The 22,435-nt window shown below is 37.6% G+C and overlaps 1 protein-coding gene across 1 annotated transcript in view; it reads right to left on the bottom strand.

The window, feature by feature from the left end:
* Positions 1-21,867, bottom strand: part of UBE3C (ubiquitin protein ligase E3C) — an 81,980-nt gene extending 60,113 nt beyond the window's left edge. Inside the window, exons 1-9 of the mRNA XM_063324420.1 lie at positions 21,394-21,867; positions 11,090-11,143; positions 8,234-8,308; positions 7,395-7,541; positions 6,531-6,646; positions 4,545-4,702; positions 2,316-2,469; positions 1,310-1,530; positions 877-1,031 (exon numbers count right to left, since the gene is read on the bottom strand). Coding sequence (XP_063180490.1) covers positions 877-1,031; positions 1,310-1,530; positions 2,316-2,469; positions 4,545-4,702; positions 6,531-6,646; positions 7,395-7,541; positions 8,234-8,308; positions 11,090-11,143; positions 21,394-21,459 — 1,146 coding nt within the window. The 5' untranslated portion in view covers positions 21,460-21,867. The remainder of the gene's footprint in view (positions 1-876; positions 1,032-1,309; positions 1,531-2,315; positions 2,470-4,544; positions 4,703-6,530; positions 6,647-7,394; positions 7,542-8,233; positions 8,309-11,089; positions 11,144-21,393) is intronic.
* Positions 21,868-22,435: the final 568 nt, after the last annotated feature.

Below are 22,435 nucleotides of genomic sequence, written 5' to 3'. Positions count from 1 at the left end.
CACAAGTAGAATCTGCCAATATTTACATCACATACAGTGTGTGTGTGGCTGGTAAGTTAAATATTTTATTCATACTATCTTGGTAAAGATTCCAGGGTAACAGTAACACACTGCATCTAAAAATGCACAAGTAAAAGGCTGCCCATATTCCCCAACAGTATGGTTCTTTATAGGAGGTTACTCTCAACATCTAGGTCTTAAAAAAGCTGCATCTTTCAGAAATGTAGATCACCTTACATGAAATGTAAGTAGGCATTATAGAGCTGGTACGCTTTTGCTTTCAACACTTAAGAAAATGCCAGGAAGCCCTAGAATACCTGAGACACAGAAATTTGGAATTTCCAGCTCAGTGTGGGGAGCTAAAATAATCTAGGAGACAATTTTTTTTTTTAATGAACTCTAAACATGGTTAAATTTCACATATTCCATAATGGAAGACTGCACATTGCACAAGTCCTTTGAATGGTAGTGTCTTTTCAGAGATTATATAAAGGCCAGTAAGAACCTGTTGACATCTCTCCAACTTCGGTTGTTCAAAGCCTTGACCTGAGTGTTAGGAGGTTAAAGTTAGCGTGGATTCATTTTACTGGTGGAAGTTTAAACTATAGCGAAAGTTCTATTTACACTACAGTCTCTATACATTACACTACAGAAAGCAGGTATTCCCTCGTTTGTTGATTTTTTGTTCTGTTTTGTTTTTAACGTAAGCATCCAGTTCTGTTTGCTTGCAGCGAGCAGCCATCTATTTTTAAGAAGTAAACATGCTCCCTTCTACATGCAGCTAGGAAAACACTGGACTTCGTGGTGCTCCTGGTTTTGCCTGTATTTGCTGCTGCTATAATACAAATTCATTCAAAGCAATTCTGTACTGCTTACTGGTGTAGCTGTCATTTTACTGATCTCTTCATCCTCATCTTCAGAATCACTGTTTGCATCTTGACAATTTGTACCAGCAGCAGACACAGGCAGCTGAGAGAGGAAAGTCTGGAGTACCCTCAGATACACAAGAAGTCCTTCCTCTGAAAGGGATCCTATAGCACATACATTGAAATAAAAGATCATTAGTCAGATCACACTGTACTATAATGTATTTTACCAGAAGTACCCAAACAAAACACATTATGCCAGATCTTATCAAATGAAGTGTACTTTTTACTGAAAAGGGTAAGAATAGCTAATAAAACAGATGTCTCCAACACTTTTATCCACAAAGTGTCCTTTTTGCTTGGCAATGAACCACGTTGTAGAAATACATAACGCATTAACTCAAATATGAAAAAACAACGAATTGACCATTCTGCTTTCTCACCCAAATATGTTTCTCCAACTGTTAACACGAAATAAAAAAGCCATGGGGCTTGATCACTTCTTCTTGAACATCTGCTTTCTGCTAGTAATAGTGCATTCAGAAAGAGTTCATAAGGGAAAATGGTCTGCACATCAGCAAGCGCTGGAATGATGAAATGGAATATCTGATCCGTAAAAGGTGCTGCCAGAAACTCCTCTGTGAAGGCTGCAAAAATCTGCTGCCTGAAATGAAGAAAAATTGTCTTTATAGAAAATATAGACAAGATTTCCCACAATTATATCCGTGGAATAATAGATCAATTTGCAAGTTTGAACACGTCCATCAACGAGACTGCAAAGATGCACTTCATTAATCCTGTGCTAATAAACCAAATTTCTCAGATTTCTCAAAAATTAACTTCTCACACTACGTGCTTTTCCTGATGATCTTACATTTCATCTTATCCTTTAAACTTTTCAGGAACTCAGAAAAAAAACTATTCTGAAGTTAAATTTGGTGTTTACATTCTTGACATAAAAAATAAATTAAAAAGCCACAATAACTATTTATCCCCCAAAATACTACTTTAACACAAAACACTATCACGTGATACAACCGGATTGCTACAAACCCGACATCCCTCTTGAAAAAAATAGCTATGACTTAGTTATTTCTCTTCATAAACCTCAGTTCCTCTGTCACAAAGTTCTTTTTAACTCTAAAATTCTCTTCTGCCCTTAGCTGCATCTCTGCTCTCATCTATTTTTTCCACACCTGTGTTCCCACATATTATGATACCCACTATTCTCGTCTATTCTCATTTATCGTCTTCAGCGTTTCATTGCCTTTTTCTTAAACACACCTGAAACTACATAGTTTCAACAATGAAAAACATTACCAAAAATCAGTACTATTACAAATGAATCAGCAAACTGCACTGAAAGAATAACCAGACACTCAACAACAAACTGTGCACCTTTGACAGTAACAAGTAAGTACACAAGTATCTAATATTAGCTTTATTTACCTTGCACCTCCTGGACAGGAGCTATATGTAAAGTGCAATGGCTTCAGAACATTCTCCAGAAGTATTTTTGCAACAGGGACTCGAGAAACATCAGAATACTCAATACTCGAGGGAAGCTTATTGTTAATTAACAAATAAAGCGACTTGTAGTAGCCTGCAAATTAAGAAATACCACTTTTAAAATACAGTATTTTTTTTCATTTCCATACAAAACAACTTATATACTTAACCTTATTAACTTGAAAAATACTTTACAATTCATTGCACAAAGCTTTACTAAGGAATACATTTTACAATAGTCCAAGTAACATTCACATAACTAACAGGATATACCAACAGCCTCTTTGGAAACTCCACTTTATAAAATCATAGATAGGTAATTGCATTCAGAGTCAGTTTGATTTTTCAAAGACCAACCACTCTTGCTGATGAAGTGAATAACTTGATTTTTTTTAAACAACAACCTATGAAAAAGACTTTCTTTTCTCCTCTGAGTGACTCTAGTTATGTTTTTGACAGCTGCCCTTCCACCCTTTCAGAAATGATGAATTTTCCCCTCTCCTCCAAAATATGACTGCATCATACAGGTAACAGTCCTGTTGGCACAATGTCTCAATTCTATAACCACCTTGCCTTAGGAGGCTGAAGAATACAATTACTGTTCCCAAACTAGGGACCTCTCAGACAGTAATAAAATGCACTACCACCCAAGCCATGAAGAGATGTGTAGAGTGTAATCTGTTTTTGTCTCACTAAAGTACAAATGGAATCATATGATTTCATTCTTCTTAAACCAACTTCCTCTTGCTCAAGGAACTCCTAAACTCAATTTCCACTACTACAGGAACCACTATAAATGCATAAATAGCGTTGCATTATTGAGAGGCCCAGTCTAAAACCCCTAGGACCCTTCATCAGCAACTACCGAACTTGACATACAATGCAACAAGTGGAAATCACTATAAAGGAATACCTTAGCAATGCTGACAAGACAAATTACATAGAAAAATGTGTACTAAAAAAAGCTGATTACAGATTCTTTACAAAATAACCATCATAAATGAACAGGAGACAGAACATCTGTAGTTGCACACAACCACTTCTTTTGGTTTGACTGTAAGCGTTCAGAAAGCTTATTTTTTTTTACTAAAATTTATGATCTAACATCTTGATAAACTTTCACACATCAGGTACGAGAACTGAATATTATACTAAAAGAACGAAGTATAACGTATTAAAGTATTCTGGAAGATATTATATAGTAAGCAATGAGACAAATACTTCTATAGTTTTAGTTATGCCTGGCAAGCAAAATAAGTGTGCTACAATAACAGTCATTTTTTTCCTCATAGCGACTTCAACATGTAGTAGTTAAAACCAAATCCTTAATAACAGGATAAGATAGCCTGGTCCATTGAACGTACTTTAAAACCTACACACATAGAATTATTCCAACAATTAACTAACAAATTGGAATGTGCTCTTTTTACATTTCACACCAATGAAGACGGATCCGAGATGTTTATTTCATAATGGTTTTGTCTTTTCTCCCCATCCACAAGTCTTGCAAAATCAAGACAAAACAGAATTTTGGTGATAACTACACAACTCATTAACTTTCAAGTATGTTTGCACAGGTGTAACTGATTGCAGTTACAAACAGTTTTGCTGATGATGGTACAAGGGAAATAAAAGCTAGTTTACCATCTCTTTGCTAAGGTGTCTCTACTGTTAGCAGGATGAAAAGGCAATGCCAATTTATGATAATATCGAACGCTAGCAGTTATAGAGAACCGTACTGCGAAACAACACCCAACTGTTACACAACTAAAGCTTAGACCTGGCACAGTGTGTGTACGTGTGCCCATGCACGCATGTGCACGTGTGTGTGTGCATAAACAGCTCCTGGAATAAAACTTCTGTTAGGTAATATCCACCTACTCAAAATCTGTGGTAAAAGTCTGTATAAGTAACTTGGTAGAATATTCAATTTATAAACAGAATTTCCAAAAAAAGTCAAACAGTAATTTCTCAAGCAATGATCTCATTGCAAGCAAAATATCCATCTACTATAGATCTATAGGTTAGTGTATGCAGCACTTAATTCATCAAGTCATCATTCAACATGTGGTAAAGGCAAAATGTGACTAAACAACACGGTCTTCAGGTATTACACGTTCTGTTTAATTTTTGAGTATTTCTCACAACTTATAGTTCCTAGCTACTCACCTTTTTGAATCATGTAGTGCAAAATTTGTTCAATTAATGATGTCACATAGCTGACATCTTGTAAAACAGGCAAATATGTATTCTCAGATGAAAATACCTCAAGCATTCTCATAGGAAGTGCAACATTCAGACTGTCGTCATTGCAATTTTGCAATAGCCTATAAATAAAATGTAAACAAAATTATTTAACAAGATATTTTTTATTTCACGACAGGCATATGCACACTGATTTAAAAATAAAACTACCAAAAAACCTTTCCGCATTCACCTTAAAATAATTTATTTCCATTTGTTTTCCAAGTGTTCTTAGTAGCTTAGCCACATCTTTTTATTAGCACCTTTATAATAATAATTCCCAATTTCAGAGTTTCTATGAATACAGCACTCTCTTTAAATCCTACTAAATTCTTGTTTTCAATGACTTGACAGTTTGAAGGTCTACTGCATGAACTGGAAGAGAAGGAAAGAATAATACATGTTTTTCCAACATGTATTACTACCCATATTAAAAATGAAGTCATGAAAGCCCCGGAGCAACATGGGCTGGGAACAAACGCTGAGGAACGTCTTATGTATAACTAAACCAATATGTCCCTCATTACAGACTGAAATACTAAAAATACAACCATCCCATCCTTCTAGCAAATTGCTTATGAAACAACCACCATTAACAACAGAAATGGTGAAGATTAAGAGTCTGTTTAGAATTAAAAGGAGTTGTTAGTATGAGATGTATATGAGCATAGTTGCTCTAGCAATGTGCCTGCTTTTCCAGCCATTCAGAAAGATAGGACCTATCAGAAAAATTTCTTTTGACACCATAGCTAAGACACTTCACTAAACCAAAAAAAAGATACTCTGGCAACAAGATCTCTTTTGCAGATGTAGCTGCAATCACACTGCCATTTTTTGCTACAATACCCTTTTTTTCACCTTTTTTTTCCATAGCATCAAAAGCTACAGCTTCTCATTTAATATGAGCTTATCCCAGGGAAACACTTTTTTGGCTACCTGTCCCACTGCTCGCTGTCTGGGCTTTTTCAGAAAATTAAAATAGCTCTGAAAGTAAGTATAGACACCCATCATCGTGCTGGCAAGGTGAAGTCAGGAAGAGCTTCTTCCTCCATCCTCTCTATGTGTATAGGCAGGAACAGCTCTTCCACTCCTGTTTTCCCACATCACCCAGTCAGAAAGGGAGAATGGGAATACAAACAGAGCTGCATTTATAAAACCTCAGTTTCAACTGTAGTGAAAATGTACAATTCAATCCAGTGAGACCACAGCTGCATTTCACTGTATGTGGACTATGAAGCCCACCACTCAAGTCGTCTTTAGTATCTGCTGTCACTGTTTCTTATACATACAGTCTACACCATTGTCAGAACACAAGGTCCAGTGACTTGAATGAAACGGTTTTCTAAAAAAGCCTGAACATTAAAGGGAAAAAAAAACTATTTTAAAGCTATTTTAAAGCTTTAACTTTAAAGCTACTTTAAAGTATAACTAGTATCCATTATTAATAAGAGCAAATATACTGTTTTCTAAAACTAGGCTTTAGCTGCCAGCTATTCAAGTAACCTTGATAGATTAACTGTTTTAAAACAAAATATATCCAAAGCATATCCTTGGAACATTTGTCTAACTCAGATATACCTTCTAATCACTACCAGTTCCCAATAAAACCTTCTGGTTTCCACAAATATTGCTAATGACATAGTGATAAGCAAACATTTAAGAACACACTTAAGCTTATCCCTAGGCAGGGCATCCCTTAAGCACATGTTGAACTTGAAAGTCAATTCCATTGTTCCTACATAGGAACAAGCATTCTATACCACAGCCTACATATATATTTTACATGAACAGTCCTCTCTCTAAGATAAATTTACATTTAATACTTCACCTGCTGCAAAAAGAAACAAAAGAAGTGCCAAACATAATTTCTGAACACTTTTTAGACAATAGCATACAGAAAAAAGAATTTACCTGCAACACAGCCCCAACAGTCTTTTTATTTGGAATAAGCAAGTAAGTCTGTCTGGACCATCCAATTGCTTAACAAACTGAGAACTCTGTTTAATTAAATTCTGACACATCCATACCTGGGAAAAGATATGCAAAAGTTTACTCTTTATAACAACAAGTTATATTATTTATTGCAATACAGATAGTAATATTTCAATCCTGTTTTGGATACCTTTGGAGGACTTAAAAACACTAAGACAATCATGTTCAGCTGAGAAAAAATTGTTACACAACAAACTACACAACTGCTAGAACTAAACTTTCAAAGTTAAGACTGAATTACATTTGCAAATAACTTTACTCTTGCAACAAATTTATCTGATTTTTTTTGTTTTAAATAACCGTAATTCTTTAAATGTCCATTATTAATATCCGCTATGAATTATACTTACTTGTACATTAGGGAAGTTTGCAGTGACTTTGCAATTGCTATGCCAGCATTATTGACCAACAAGGGAAAAAAAAACCACAAAAAACCTAAACGCTTTAGGAACGACTAGATGGCTAAGTGGAAAATACTGTTTATAAATTAAATTCTAATAGAAGTTTAATATTTTTAATAAATTACTGTGAATAATAAACACAGGATTTTTCAAGGCTTTATTTCACAGATTTTTTTTGTGTGTGTGCACATATAAAATCTAATTTTAAGCTATTCTGTCTAAACGACAAGAGTGCAGGCCAGCAAAAGCCAGAATTCTTAAAAGAATTTACTGAACTGGTCAAAGCCCTTTTTGCGTCCCTTCAAAATCTTTCAAGTGAAAGAGTACTTTAAAAGTGCATGAAATAAAAGTACTATGGATCAAAGTATGTTACAGTACTCACCAAACGCTTAGAATCCTCATTCTGTCTATAGAAAAAGAGTAACTGACGAACTAAGAGAGTCAAATTAGCTCCATTAGCAGTGGAAAAGGTTCCTCCAGATTGGGCCAAATTAGCACAGCGATCAAATTCACTTCTTTGGATAGAGTGCTTAAAAATAAGACATGCATCAACATATCAATAATGGTTATGATTTCAAATAGAGATGCAAAATTTTCAAAACCTCATTGCAGTTTCCCATCCAAAGTGCTAGCAAAGTAGTAAAATGGATGCAGCACATATTTGTTAAAAGATCAAAACACATACACAATAACACAGTTAAGGCCATAACTGCTTTCTGTAATTCAAAAAGTACACATTGCAACAAATTTGTTGCTTTTCAAGTAAAGAATATCACATCAAACATTTTCATCTATTTTACTCAATAAATATTAGTAAATTTAAACAGATACAACCCTTTCTTAGAATAATCTACCCAACAGCAGCTTAGAAAGAACAACTTTTTGACTCAAACTACCACCTTAGACATACTGGGGATAAAAAGCTCCACCGATGTGTGAAAGCTACTAATACCTAACTGGTTTTGTATGCTTTGTCAGCTCAAAAAAACAGTGTGTAATCATACCGAAGTCCACTGTCACATACATGCTTTGTGGAATAAACGTTCATCTACTAAAATATTGAGGTTCAAACAAAAATGTCAAGAGGGAAAAGGAACTTGCACTTTGTGAGCACACACAATATTCAAAAAGGTGAAGATGTTCCAATGGAATTACTTATTACTAGAAAGTCTATTTTTCAACAAAACTGTTTTACATCTTTCTAAATAAATAAATACTTACTTGATGTTTCCTGTCTCTGTACCCTCTTACAAACGACTGGATTATTATTGCATTTTTCAGCCTCCGCCTTTCTTCCTTTAAAGCAAAGCGAGAAAATCAAAATCAGTATTATGGCGCTGACTCTAATTCATACAACTATATTTAAAGTGGTATTCAAAAAGATTTTTTTAAATTAAAATTAAGCACTAATCATTAGTAAAATAAACTGAAGGTTTGCATCCAATGCACAAAAATCAGGGAGAAAGTTTTTATTTTTTTAGTTCTAAATTTACCATAAAGATATTGCAAAAGAATTTTTAATACTCATAAGTATGTAATACTACAGAAATCAAAATAAACACATTTGTATTTTATTAGACAAAGTCTTAATACTAAAACATCAAAGAATTAATAAAATTCAATTACACCATTCCTCTTTCTGCATAGATCAGCTAACACTGAAGACCTGCCTATTTGTTTCCATTCAAATAACAGATCAGTATTATGAGGCTGGTGCAGTTTAGAAGGGGGGGGGGGGGGGACGGGGGACAAAACACAAACCACAAAAAAACCAACCAACCAACCAACAAAAAAACCCAGTTATTTGGAGACAATACTGCTGTCAAAAGGAAAAGAGGCTTAATGCTTTAAGCCCGGGAGCACAATAAGGAAATTAGTAAAAATTCTTGCTCTCTCCTTCAAACCAGACATGTAAATTGAGTCATTTTATGATGTCTTCCTCAGTAGCTAGAAAGAGTATTTAAAATCATCCCTTTAACAAGGTCTCACTTGCTGGGGAACTGAAAGCCAACTTGCTTCAGGTACTATGAAAAGAGGACTCAGTGAGTCCACTGACAACAGCCCCAGCATATTCCATCACAACAAATATCTAAGGGAAGTGGCTACTGTAATTAGGTTTCTAATAATGTCCGTATAGTTTCTTAGGGGATGAAAGAGGGAAGTAAATAAAGTTGTTTCTCATGAACCTAGAGCTACAAAGCAATGGTTGAGGAAGGGAAAGTAGGAAGATCAAGAGTTCAAAAAAAAAAAAAAAAAAAAAAAAGAGAAAAGCCTGCTTTGAGAAGAGAAATTTTATTTAACCTCATGAATCCTTGCACTATAATGAGCCCATAATTCTGTCGGCCACCAAGCAAAACAAACCACTAACATGTTTTTATAAATTTCATTAAAATACATTTGGGAAAGTTCACATAAACTTTCAACTCTCGAAAACTTGAACTTAACCTGAACTGACCAGAGAAACACCAGATGAATTTGCTATTCAATGCCTATCTTGGAAACCCCAACCCCCAAAGCAATTTCTCAGAATAAGCATATACTTGAAAGTCTCTAATTACCTCTAGAGCACAGATCAAAATCAAAATTTTGATAGACCAAAGGGTATTTTTCTCTCCAAAGTATCAAAACGGTAAAAGTGCAAAGTACAGGGGCAAGCAGGAGAGAGTTTCAATTACAAAGAGGCACTGTCTCTTCATAATCATAATGTAATGTTCGACTGAAAAGTAGGTATTTCTCCTTTTCTCTAGATACAGTTTTTATCCTAGAATACATAATTGTCAATTAGCGACCTGTAATTGCAAAGGTTTTAAGTCTGAGGTCACTGCTAAGATTCTGATACAGGCATTTTTTTAAAAGCCATAACTGGTTCCATTCTCAGAGGAGTCATTCATTTTGTGAGAATCCGATATATGTCACAGAAAATCGTTGTGTGTATGTGTGTACATATACAGATATATGACTCTGCATCAGCTGTGCAGCAGACAGAATTAAGCAACTTAACGGCCAAAAGTTTATGAAGTGCAAAAAACTCCGTTTGCGTATGTTGATAAGGACTCACTGATCATAAATTTAATTCATAAAACAGCATTCTGAACTAACTGGTGAAATCCTAGTAACTTCATACTTTAACTTGGTCCATAATTATACATCCAGGGTGGAAAGAAAAAAAGCAGTTACCGTCCTCGCAATCAGAGGAGCCACGGCAGAACTTGTATTTAATCTAGCAAGGGTCAAACACATCTTTAAGGGCCAAACAGCTCTTTATTCTTGATTGGCATGAAAACTACAGTTACACTTTTTAACTCGTTTTAAAGACAACAACTGTTTTTACTCATATCAGAGGGGGAAAAATGACAAAATGAAGATATTCACTTTTAATTCCATATTACTAAGTTTTGATTTCATATTGACACATATATTAATGTTTTAAAACCGCTATTTTTCCTTTCAATGCCTATTCCTCCTTTGCATTATTCCAGACTGAATTATCCATGGCAGTAAACTTCATTCTCAAACCACTTTTAAGATTTTCTAAAGCCTCACAACTGCTTCTCATTGCTCCTCAATTATCAGGTGATTTCAAAGCAGTTTAGGATGCACTCAAGTATGATTGTTTTGATTCTACCTCCACAGAACTGAGGCATGCACTGGGGAAAGTGAACTGCTGAAGGTCACCCAAGAATCCATAGAAAAACCAGGAGCAGAAAACAGTTTGCCGAGCCCAACCCATAGTAATAGACTATGGAAAAGGCCAAAAAAATGCGATTTACTATCCAAATATCTGTCTTTTCTCAACAAAGCCTAGATCACATAAGAAACAAAATAAAAGGAAAAATTCCCTTTGCACCCCGTGCATGCTTAACTACCTTCTTTTGAGACGAAAATCACTTCCGGGAAGCACCTTAAAAGCAGTCAAACAGTTTGTCAATTCTAGTATACTGGACGACTATGTAGAACTTGCAAACTGAAACAAAACATTCCTGAACTAAGTACGACTGCAGCAGAATGAAGTACTTTGGACTGTAAATGTTACTACATCAAAGATAAGTCCATGCAAACGCTTACAGTCTACTTTACCTCTCGTTTTCTCCTTTCTTCCTGAGTACGATGCAGGAGAGAAGCCTTTTCTTCCTATAAAGAAAAAAAAAAATACAATTGCATTTTCATTCAAACGTTTGATTCAAATGTGTTAATGATATTTAATCTAGACTTCACTTTGGGGATTGTTCATGATATGTAATATGTAAAACACTGGAGAAAAGTTAAGTGTTAATCATTTTCTGCTCTTACAAATACATGTTATGCAGCCCTGTCGGAAGCACAGTGACAGAGGGAAGCTATGTAAGAAGAAAAGGGACAGGCAAACAGCAGCAAACTGTACTGAACCCTGTCCAGGTTTGTGTTCTCAGCATCCAAATAATCTAGGCAAACATCATCGATTTACAAATGGGGGAGCTGAAACATAACAGGGTCCCAATCCTACCAGGTAGTACCAAATGTTTATCAAGTGTTTTCCTTGCTTGGAGCATACGTAAGTTATTGGCCCAGGTGCATGCAACAAGCTGTGGCACGTTCAAAGTAATCACATACTGTTCCAAATCCCCGTGCTTTTGTCTAACTTGCAAAAAGGCATTAAGTTCTTATATTTACTTATCCTTTTCCTCAAAACTTGTCTGGAAAAGATGTCAAAACAGACCTATATAACATAAATGAAAGGAATTTTTTCTTTTAAAATTTTGAACCCTTCACCCAAATTAAGGCTACAAACTGAAACTTTCAGGGACAGTGATCTCTCCAATAGAGAAAAAGTAAAGAACACTGAAGTATTTATGAGGTCTCTAAAAAACAATACCATTGCAATAGAAAACCTGTGTATTAGCTCTTTAAACCAGAATCTTAAATCAGTACACAAAGATTACAAAATATAAACAAAGCTTTATTTGCAAGTATCTCTTACTGGATGGCTCTGTGTAGTTTCCAAGGAAATATACAAAATAATTCCTTTTTGATGCAAGGTATTTAGCTCCCACTGCAGACAATGAGAGTTGAAAGTACCCTGACACCTTCCCAAATCCAGTCTAAAACAGACGATGGATTTAAGGAAACTATTTTCTTTTTTTGCTTCTTCTACACATATAAGAACTTCCATTTTCACCCTACGCCCCTATTAGTCTAGAGAAGTAAAGAAATAAAATACATTCAAGGTAAAAATGTATTATAGCAAAATACATAAAAATAAATTTGAAGTTGGCAAACAAGTGTTTATGAACTATTTAACCACATCAAAAACAACTGTGCTGTAATATTTTCAATGTCTATATGCAGATACAAAATCTGAGGGCAAAACTCTTCTGCATTTCTTTTTTGATGATACAGAGTAAGCAAGGTCATGATTCTCCTAGTTTCATTAGTATAGAAAATATTTTAACACAGACCACCAAGACAGAAATAAAAAAGACAGACACAGACGCAAAAAATGAATTTAAAATTGGGTTTGTATTTCAGATCATTTACTGGCGCAAGCATAAAAAAAAGCCACAAGAAGGTTAACCATCTTCTCCTCTAAAGACAGTATTTATGTCCAAAGACACCACTAACTACCACTACTGTCCTCTAAAGACAGGGTTTTTTCCATGTGTTAAATACAGTATAAACAAATCATAACAAAATCTATACATAAGATGATGTATCTCCACTCAAGCAATAGGAAAGGCTCCAGGTCTGTTGGTAATGTGAGGCAAGAGATTATGACCTCACACATACAAAAAAGACAAAATAATGTCCTAAATTTATAAATAACCAACAGATGGCTAAAAGTTTCAGAACTTTTTTTAATGGATCACTTATTTTGCAACAGCCAATACCCAATGCATTACAGAAGTTAGTGAAAAGAAAGAAGCTAGTAAAAAAAGAAAAAAGTTACAAAAAAGAAAGAAGTTAGTAAAAAGTGAAGTGATCACAGTGACAACTCTTCAATCTGCTTGGGGAGTTTCATTCTGGAGGCAGTGCCATATAGAGAGAATTTCTGCTTAGAAGCAATGTTGCTAAATTTGTCCTTACACTTCAGAACGGATTGAAAGAAAAAGCAAATGAAAGACAAATTGCTACATGTGAGCAGAGAAGAGAATGGTATGAAAAAAATACAACCAGAGTAAATGCAATGGATTAGTTAATAAAGGAAAATAAGTGGCCAGAGGGCTTATCAGAGCCAAATAATCTTAAGTATTTGGAGAGAGGGGGAGATAAAAGAGGGCAGTGTATCCTCACTTAGTGTATCACCAGCTTTGCACTGACCAGGAATCGGATCTCTTTGAAATAAGCACTCTTTAAACTAAACCACTTTTAAAAAAAATAACAAAACTTAAGTTTCTAGTCAATGTCACATACTTGCTTTGAGTATTTGTAAAGAGAAACACCAACTTGTTACAGTGTAAATTAAATACAACAGAGAAACTGTCTTAAAACAAAGAATGAGATATCCAGGTAAGTATATCCCAACTTTAAAAAATTATTGCAGGTCAAATGATACTGTTGCTCTTGTTCACAAGACACACATAGATCAGAAATATAAAGGAACAGAATCACAACTATGACTAAAGAATGTATTTAAATTAAATGCAAAAAAAATATACCTATTTCAGAGTTATGCAACCCAACTGGAGTACACCATCTCTTCAGAAATTAAAAAGCAACAGTAAATATGCAATAGAAAATAAACCTGCTGTGAGAAAGAGGTGAAAATAACTATGAAATAAACTTCACTGCCCACAAAGGACATTCTAACAAATTTCTTTAAGACAGCTAACTGCACAGTCATCTCTGAAATCCTCCCCACCTTGCCTCTTAATAATCAGAACAGTGAAAAGGAGTTAAACTCTGCAGCTGTTGCTCTGCGACTGGTTGTGAATGACAATGGCATTATGATAAGTGATGGACATTTGACAGCTCCCACCTATATGGTCACGTGAGTCTGACAGCTACAGCCGCTGCTCCACCACCTCTCCCTGCCCACTGACAGCCAGAGCTACTCACAGTACGAGACCATCCGACAGTGACTTCCAAAGATCACACCTAGCTCATTCCTACTCCTGGTTCATTCCTACTCCCCACCTTCCTGGCCCAGTTTCTGTGATGATCACGCTACCTTGTTTCTTCACCTGCCAGACAGGCAGATGCCAGGTATCACGGCTACCTATCACGGTAGGCAGTCAGACACGTTAGGGGGAATTAAGCACCAGCTTATCTTGATTCCTTCAACCCTAACTCAAAAGAAGTGAAAAGCCATTTAGTGAACCAAATTCCCAACACCTTCTATGATGTAGTCTTCTTTCTGCAGCAGCTTGACCTCCAAAGTGCAGAGCAGGGAATACACTGTGTTTTTCATGTTATTAACAGTCCCTTTCCTGTCTGCTCCTTCCTCCAACAGAAGATCTTGGTAAAGACAACCAATCTCAGGCTCTAGCATGCCAGCTGCAGGACCATGAACAACCCAGTTTGAGACATTTCTTCACCAAATATGTGAAGCATGACACAAAGAAACAAGAAAGCAAAGAAAGAGTATGTGACAGCAAAACGCAATGTGACGTGGATGATGACTCAAAGAGTAAGACAGAAAGGGGAAAGAGGTGAAAACAAGGAAGCAGATGGAAGACAGCGTACGGAAAGGAAAGCTTGTGACTACCATCAAAGAAATGTTAAGTAATATTTAAAATGTTACTTTATACATCAGGATAAAACTGTTATGTACCGTATTATTCACCACAGCAAAGGTCAACGTTGCACCACTGCTGTAACAGACCAGTTGACGAGAAGAACCGCATCCGACAGTGTAAAAATGTCAATGTCGGTGCTTCAAAAACTCCACTCAAATACGTAATGAAAAAAAAAAAAAAAAACTTGAATGAAAACTGCTTTCTTGTCCTCACTTTGATGAAACACACTATTTTGCTGCAAAAGTATGTTTACACAACTCCTAGCTTTTACATATCCTACACAAAGACTGAATAACATAAACAAATACACAAATTATGATTCTTTTTGTCCTTCATTTTGACACTGTGCATTGAGAGCGTTAATAAACTTTCAGCCCTCTTGGCTCAAAATTCAGGTTCAGAAAAAAAAAAGTATAAATAATTTTTTTCAAATACTCCTAGTATTTGTTGACTCTTTAAAATCTGAAATTGATCACTCGTGGACTGTCATGTTAATCAAGCCATCTTAGATCCACACAAGTAAATTTAAAACCTAAATATGCTAGATGCAAAGGTGAAACCAAGTAATTATTTTCAGGTATTGCCTAAACAGTGAGCATATTTTAAAAAAATAACAAAAATACATTGATGCAAAAATTTAAATATTATTAGTATATGTTTGAGATTTATTTGTAAACCACCAGGATTTATTGTCTTTCTTTAGTTGAGAATGCAATTCCATTTAACGTTACAACAGATCACGTAAAGTACAAGGCATGACTTTTAGGACATTTTCATGAAAAAACAAATAAGCACTTGATCTTTTAACTTTTGGGGACAATTATAAAATCGCGTATGGTTTTAGTCTACAAAACCCAGGACATCTTTTTTCTTTCCTTAAAATGAGGGACATGACTTTTCAGCTGAATTTAGCTTGAACCACATAAACATCAGTAACAACTCCCAAAGCAAATTAAGTGACCTAAGAAATGTATAGAATAAAATTCCTTTCACCGCTCATATTTAGTATGTCCATCAAATAAAAGGAAGATTTTGTAGCACCTCTTTGTAGAGAACAAATGTGGACACTTGGAGACATCCCCCCTCGAAAGTGGTTTTCACCAGTGTTTCTAGTTACCAACATTATGTTAGACAAAATAAATGCCACTTCAATTGGCTTTTATGAATACTAAAAGAAATTAGCACTTTAAAAGACTCACAATGTCTGAAACTGAACCTCATCAATTTAAATTTCACTGGAGAGACAGCTCAGCCAGCCTGAGTAAAACATGTTCAGCAGCTTGAAAAATTCTGCTTTAGAACAGTTTGGGACTCTTCATATCTCTGATTATTTACATCATGGTTAAAATTATACACAGAGAACACCATCTTCCCGAAGAACGTATTTTAAAGCACTTAAAATATGCTCGGGAAAAGGCATTTGGCCAGGGAAAGCCTGGCCTCACTGAAATCAACGTCACAGTACTTGCTAGAAAACACCTCAGCATTTTTTGCTCAAATTTTAACATAGGATGTAGGGAGTATCTGGAAAGCCCTGTATCTCTGTAACTACAAAGCCACGCACAGTGGAACCAGAACTTGACTGGAGGCTCTAGAGGTCAAATGAAATGCAATCAAGTTGCTCTTAAATTTACTCTCAAGTTTGTCTGTATTATGATTTTTAAGATGTATATTGTACACATCATTGTAGTTGAGTGACTTTTCATTTTCTCAGAAACATGCAGGGGAAAAAAACATAATCTATAAAAGCAGAAATTTTTTGTTTGAATCTGAGAAATTATCACATAAGTGAAAATAACAGTGTAATCACTGCTGTCAGCTAAATACAAGTCCATCATTCATAGCTTCCTTTCAAATAAGGTGAATTTCAGATGTCACTGAGGGAAAAAATCCACAAGAATCTAGTATGTGTTTATTATATTGTCTCCTGCTGACAGTCATTATTTTACTTGATGGTCTCATCATATTTCTACACCACAGATCTGAAATTCAAAGAGTATTTCAAGACTTAGGCTTTGACATTTCAACGTTCTGGACAAAGCACACTTCTGACTCAGAGGGAGGTATGCACTTGCATAAGGATCTAAGCCATGTGCCTTATGGGATGAAGGTCTTATGGAGCAAAGCAGTGCAATTCTTTCCCACCAATTTACAAATAATTTGTAAATTTGTAATTGTAACCTAGAATCCTGTACTATAAATCCCAAGCACCATTTCATTTCCATCGTGACCTGGTGTAGGTTCAAGTAAGATATAATAAAACATTAATTCTTCCCTCCTGAAATTATTAACATCTTTCCTCAATCAATCAGTAAGACAGAAACAAAACTATTTTTCAAATCTGTCCCATCATTGTTTAAATCCTACAGACATCTATCACCATAAGCAATCCCAACCTCTGCAGACCTCTCCATACACTGGTAATCTTACAGCCTACTGTTTTTAAGTCATTAATTTTTATTCCACAAGAAGTTACTTCATGCATAGAATACAGAAAACAAAAAGCAAAGTACTTCTGCAGTTCTATCTCTGCACTTTAGCTGAGAGCAGGGGGAAAAATATGCAGGAATCTAATGCTTACTGTTATGCTGTTAATTTAAGAAAACGTATCAGTAACTACTAAAATAAAACAAACTTTGTAAATTAAAGATTTTTAATTATTAACAATATCCATGTTAAAAGAAATTAAAGAGACTTTTTAAAATACAGATGAGTCATCCCTATTTGTTCATTAATAACAAACCGAAAAAGAAACTCAGTGAAGTTGGTTTCACTTTCATGACAGTGCTAGGTCATCTGTATCCCTGGAAAGGAAGATTTTTTAACAACCACCTCATACTGGCATTATAATTTAAAAATACTCCATTTTAAACAGTTTGGAGATTTATAATAGAATGGTTTCAATATCTCAACTAAATTTGACTTAATATTATTTTAACCATTTTTCCTGTTAAAGGTTTAGGATGTCATCAAGACATTTCACAACCTAAACGAATAATGTACAGCTACAGAGCTCCTCATACACCTCAGCACAGGCACGAGGATCCCCCTGCATGGATGTACTAAAGGACTGGTACCTCATATTTTTCTTAACGCTGATAAAATTAACAAAGAAACACTAGGCCTGACTGCACCAAATCAAGATGACGTGGTTAAACAGATTCTGCATCATGCCACCAAGAGTCCAACTTCACCATAAAATCAGTGAAACCTGACAGCTGCCACCAGAAGGCATGGTGACACTCCACCCTGCAGAAATATGTTCACTGTATGGGACACAAAGGACAAGTTGGGAACCACCCAGGTGAAGGACCATCTGTTTCAGTCCACTGCACAGTTAGGTTGGACTAGCTCAATTTCAACCTCACCCCAAACCAACTCTTCAGGCGCACCTCTTTTTTTCCTGCCTGACACACCACAGAAATTCTGCAGCCACAGCCTTTCAGGCAACAATTACCATCCTGTACAGAAAGTCCATGAGTAATTCAAGATGTTCCTGTACTGGAGTCCAATAACAGTATTCATTTTTGGACACTATTTTACTTCAGAAGTTAAAAAAAAAAAGTGTTTTGCCAGTTATAATTAAAACATAACCTGAAATTAACTTTTGAAGAACCTCATAAAGCAGGGAATCATGTTTTAAAGGTGACAATAAGCACCCCCAAAAATAAAAAAAAAAAATAAAAATCAGCCCACAAAAAATAACTTATCATACTGTAAATAAAACACAATACCTATACCCTCAAACAAATATACAACTAATGCAAATAGTCCAAATGAATCAGCAGATTTTTGAAAGTAGATACGGAGGGAAAAGTCCAAACACTGACAATACTACCTGTATTTTTACACTTAATGTTAAAATAATGTTCTGAAAGGACTGGTCAACAAGGCTAGTCATTTCAACAACACTAATTTTGTGACCCAGGATTTTAACAAAAATAAGTGATACTTAAAGATTACTTTTTTGGCAAAAGGTTTGGCTGGACTGAAGTGTCCCTCCACAGCATCCGTAATTCAGACCATCGTAACACACGTGAACATAAGAGGCAAACACTGTAAAAACACACCTGAAGGTCTCTGCTTTATTATTCAAAAATGCCATGAAAGTTAGTGGTGAGAAAGCACACTAGATTCAGTACTTTTCTAACCACCACAATGAACCATAGAACCATTTAGGTTGGAAAAGACCTTTAAGATCATTGAGTCCAACCGTAAACCTACCACTGCCAAGTCCACCACTAAACAATGTCCTGAAGTGGCACATCCATGAGGCCTAAGGAAACACAACAGACACACATGGTGATGTCAGACAGGGTATCAACATATCCAACCCATGACCAACATGGTTATTGTTTGCAGTTATATTATCAAAACAACTCTTTTAATAGTCAGTTTTGCTGATGGTTTATTTTGGTGTAGTTGTATCCACATCAGGAAGACTGCTGGCATCTTTGGCACTGACTGTCTCCTCAGATTGGAGTCCCTGCTTTCATATGGGGGCAGGGGGGGCTTGCTAATGTAGCTATACAGGTACAACAACATTTGGGAAACGTCCCCAAATTGGGTAGAGACTTATTCTTAGCATTAAGCAGCCTGCATACAGATTCTACCAGTATTTCTGAGTTGTGCTTTATTCCACCAAAGGAATCAAAACAGGCAGTACTAAGCATCCAGCTAACAGTATCGCAGAGGTGCAGGGATGGAACTACACTGTATCTTGGGGAGGGAAGGTTCTCTTTGTAGAAGAACAATTGTGGTTTTTTCCCATGTGCACAAAAAGCTGAAAGGAAATATTTTACAATTCTGCCTTCTGTAAAACTGAAGCCCATAGGCATGGGAAACACCATCGCAAGGAGCCTGTGACATGAGATAATGAGAAGCTCATGGAACCCATATAAGCACTTGCCACACCAATCCTTGCTGTAGTATGCTTACATAAAAGTTTTAGAAGTAATTCTTAGTACTGTTTAAATAAATTCTTTCATTAGTACTGCACATAGTTTCTGAAAATAAGCAGCTATTTCAAGGGCATTTTACTATGTCCATATAACCATTATGTCCAAAGCTGTGACTAACTGATTTGCATTGATGCAGCTCAAGCACTTCAATGTGGTAGTGTAAAATCATGAAATCTGTGGACCGGTCAGTATCAATCTGACCATGAAATACAACCTCTGCATTGGACAGAGTGAAGGTTATGCACCAATTTCAGTCTCCACTTCCTTCACCTCTTAATATTTGCCCTTGAAAACTTCTACCTGTGTAACATTAATAAATTTGTCCCATATAATTAAAATAGACAGAATTCTGCTGATTTTTTCATGAAAAAATCAGTAGATGTAAAAGAAGATGTTATGACAGTTGTTTACTTCTGTAGAAGGAAACAAGTTCTGCAAGTAACGCTATTAGCAAGTCAGTGTCAAAAGTTGCAAAGTACCTCAAGTGTACAGCTAAGGACCAGGGTATGTTCTGCCAATTCCTACTTCAACTGGGGAATATTTATGGTATTTTTGACTCGTGTAATGCTATTTTGTGTAGTCCAATGAACAGAAATGTCTTAAGATAAACAGAAGACAATTCAGATGAAAAGCTGCACAATCTAAATACAGTTCTGGTACGCATTCTCTTGAATAAATTATGTAAGACAATACACCAAAATGCAAACCTCACTGTAATTTTAATATATCGTGCTGCGGTATTTTAGATCAAGTTTCCTAACTGTACCGCCAAACCTTAAAAGTTTCAGAGAGCCTAACTTGCTTACAGTGCACAATAAGAAAAGCTTACGACTTACTTTTACCCCTATTAAAATTCAAAAATACTAATGAAAGCAGTCATTAATATTTCCACACAACCATGCCCAATGACAACGTGGGGAATCAGTATTTTAGTACTGAATTAGAGTGACCCTTACAAACGAGGCCACTTCTAGAAACACTTTGTCTTCTTCGGTAGTTCTATGCCCTTTAGTGCCTGACTAAACATTTGACTACTCTGTCCAATCAGCAAGACCTAAATAAACCACGTCGCTTCTTTTCCGTCAATAAATCCAAGGAGATGGAACAGGCTGGTAGAGCAGACAATTAGCTGCTACTCACCCTGCACACGACAAACTGACCGAACGCAAACTTGACAGAGAAAAGCGAAATCTGTGACGCGCAGCCCCCTCTCATGTGGGTGAAGCCCCCACCCCCGCCATTCACATTCATCTCCAGTCGTGTCAGGCCGTCCCCAACCCTCCATGGGGGCTCACCCCAGGCTCTCCCGTGGGAGGGAGGTGACAGGGGGTCCTCGCATCCTTCCCTACTCCCCCTCCCCGGGAGACCCACAGCCCCGGGAGGTGCCCCCAGCCACAACACACCGGATCCCGTGCGAGGTGGGGGGGCGAGCTAGAGACATTTCCTCGCTTCCCACAATTCTTACTACACTGCCAGCCTGGGAGGGGGTGTGTGGTCTGATTTAAAAAATAATAAAAAAAAAAAAAAAGCACAGAGCCAGAGAGATCTGAGATAAACACATCATCAGGAGGGGAGGATTTTTTCCCCCCTCTATTAAACCTTAGTCATAGCTGCTCCCATTTTTGAAGGCCCAATGGTGAAAATACCGATAATACAAGGGAACCGAACACAGACACGAACGCGGAGACAGACAGGCGCCGCTTCTTACCTTCCTACTCGCTCCTCCGAGGGACACCTTGGGCCTTGTTTTGAAATCCCCTTCAAAGCTAAACATGTTTACAGCTTATCCCATCTAGAGCGGGGTCCGGCCCCCGAGCTGACCCCGCTGTAGGGGCGCCGGCCGGTCGGTAAAGGCGAGCGGAGGGGCCGCCGCCGGCCCCGGGGAGGCACAAACCGCTCCCCCCCGCCTCCCCGGGCTGGCAGCCTGCGGCCCTCCCGCCCGCCCCCGCGGGGCTGCTCCCCTCACGGCGGCCCGGCTTCCCACCCCCCCCTCCCCCGCCTTCCCCGCCCCGCGGCCTTCGCTTCCCCGGTCGCCCCTTCTCTGACCGGCGGCGACGGCTGAGTGTAGTGGGAGGGAGAAGGAAGGAGGAGGAGGGAGGGAGCGGAGGAGGGGGCTGCTTCACTTGCACTGGGGGAGCAGCCGGCTGTGGAGAGAAGATGGCCGCCGCCCGCAGCCTCCCCGGCGCGCTCACGACGACCGGGCGCGGCGGCGCGCGCACCGCCCGCAACCGCCGGGGACGCGCCGGGCTCCGTGAGGCCGCGCCTCAGGCCGCGGCGGCGGTAGGTCGGAGCCGCCTTTCCCCGCCCGCCCTCATCGCCAGCCCCGAAACTTCTAAAGCTTCTTTCCCGTGGGTGCAGGGGGGTGTTTGGAGTTGGGCTTCCAGCCGTCGGAACGCCTCCGGGCCGGGGCCGAGCCGAGGGTCTTGCTCGGGCCTGGTGCGGGGCCCCTTCCTCAGCCTCGGTGAGGACACCCACACTGCTGCCGCCGAAAGGGCCTCACCTGTGTGTCGTGAACAGCAAGCAGAGGCAAAAATACTAAATATTTGTGCTTGTAACAAATCTTTATATGTGTATAATTTGTCCTTTTCATAGGATAAGCATATGACAGACGTTACCCCCTTGCAAAGACTTCACGAGCAGTCTGAGGGCGGGACGCTGGACACCCAAGTACAGGCTCTTGAGCTCACACACACCTGAAAATCCATCAAGAAAGTCCCTGGCGCAGGTGGGGTCTGCACAGGATCAGGGCC

The sequence above is a fragment of the Chroicocephalus ridibundus genome, chromosome 2 (assembly GCF_963924245.1).
Source record: "Chroicocephalus ridibundus chromosome 2, bChrRid1.1, whole genome shotgun sequence".
Taxonomy (NCBI): Eukaryota; Metazoa; Chordata; class Aves; order Charadriiformes; family Laridae; genus Chroicocephalus; species Chroicocephalus ridibundus.
The sequence above is the reverse complement of the archived record's forward strand: the minus strand, read 5'-3'. Positions and strand labels throughout refer to the sequence as shown.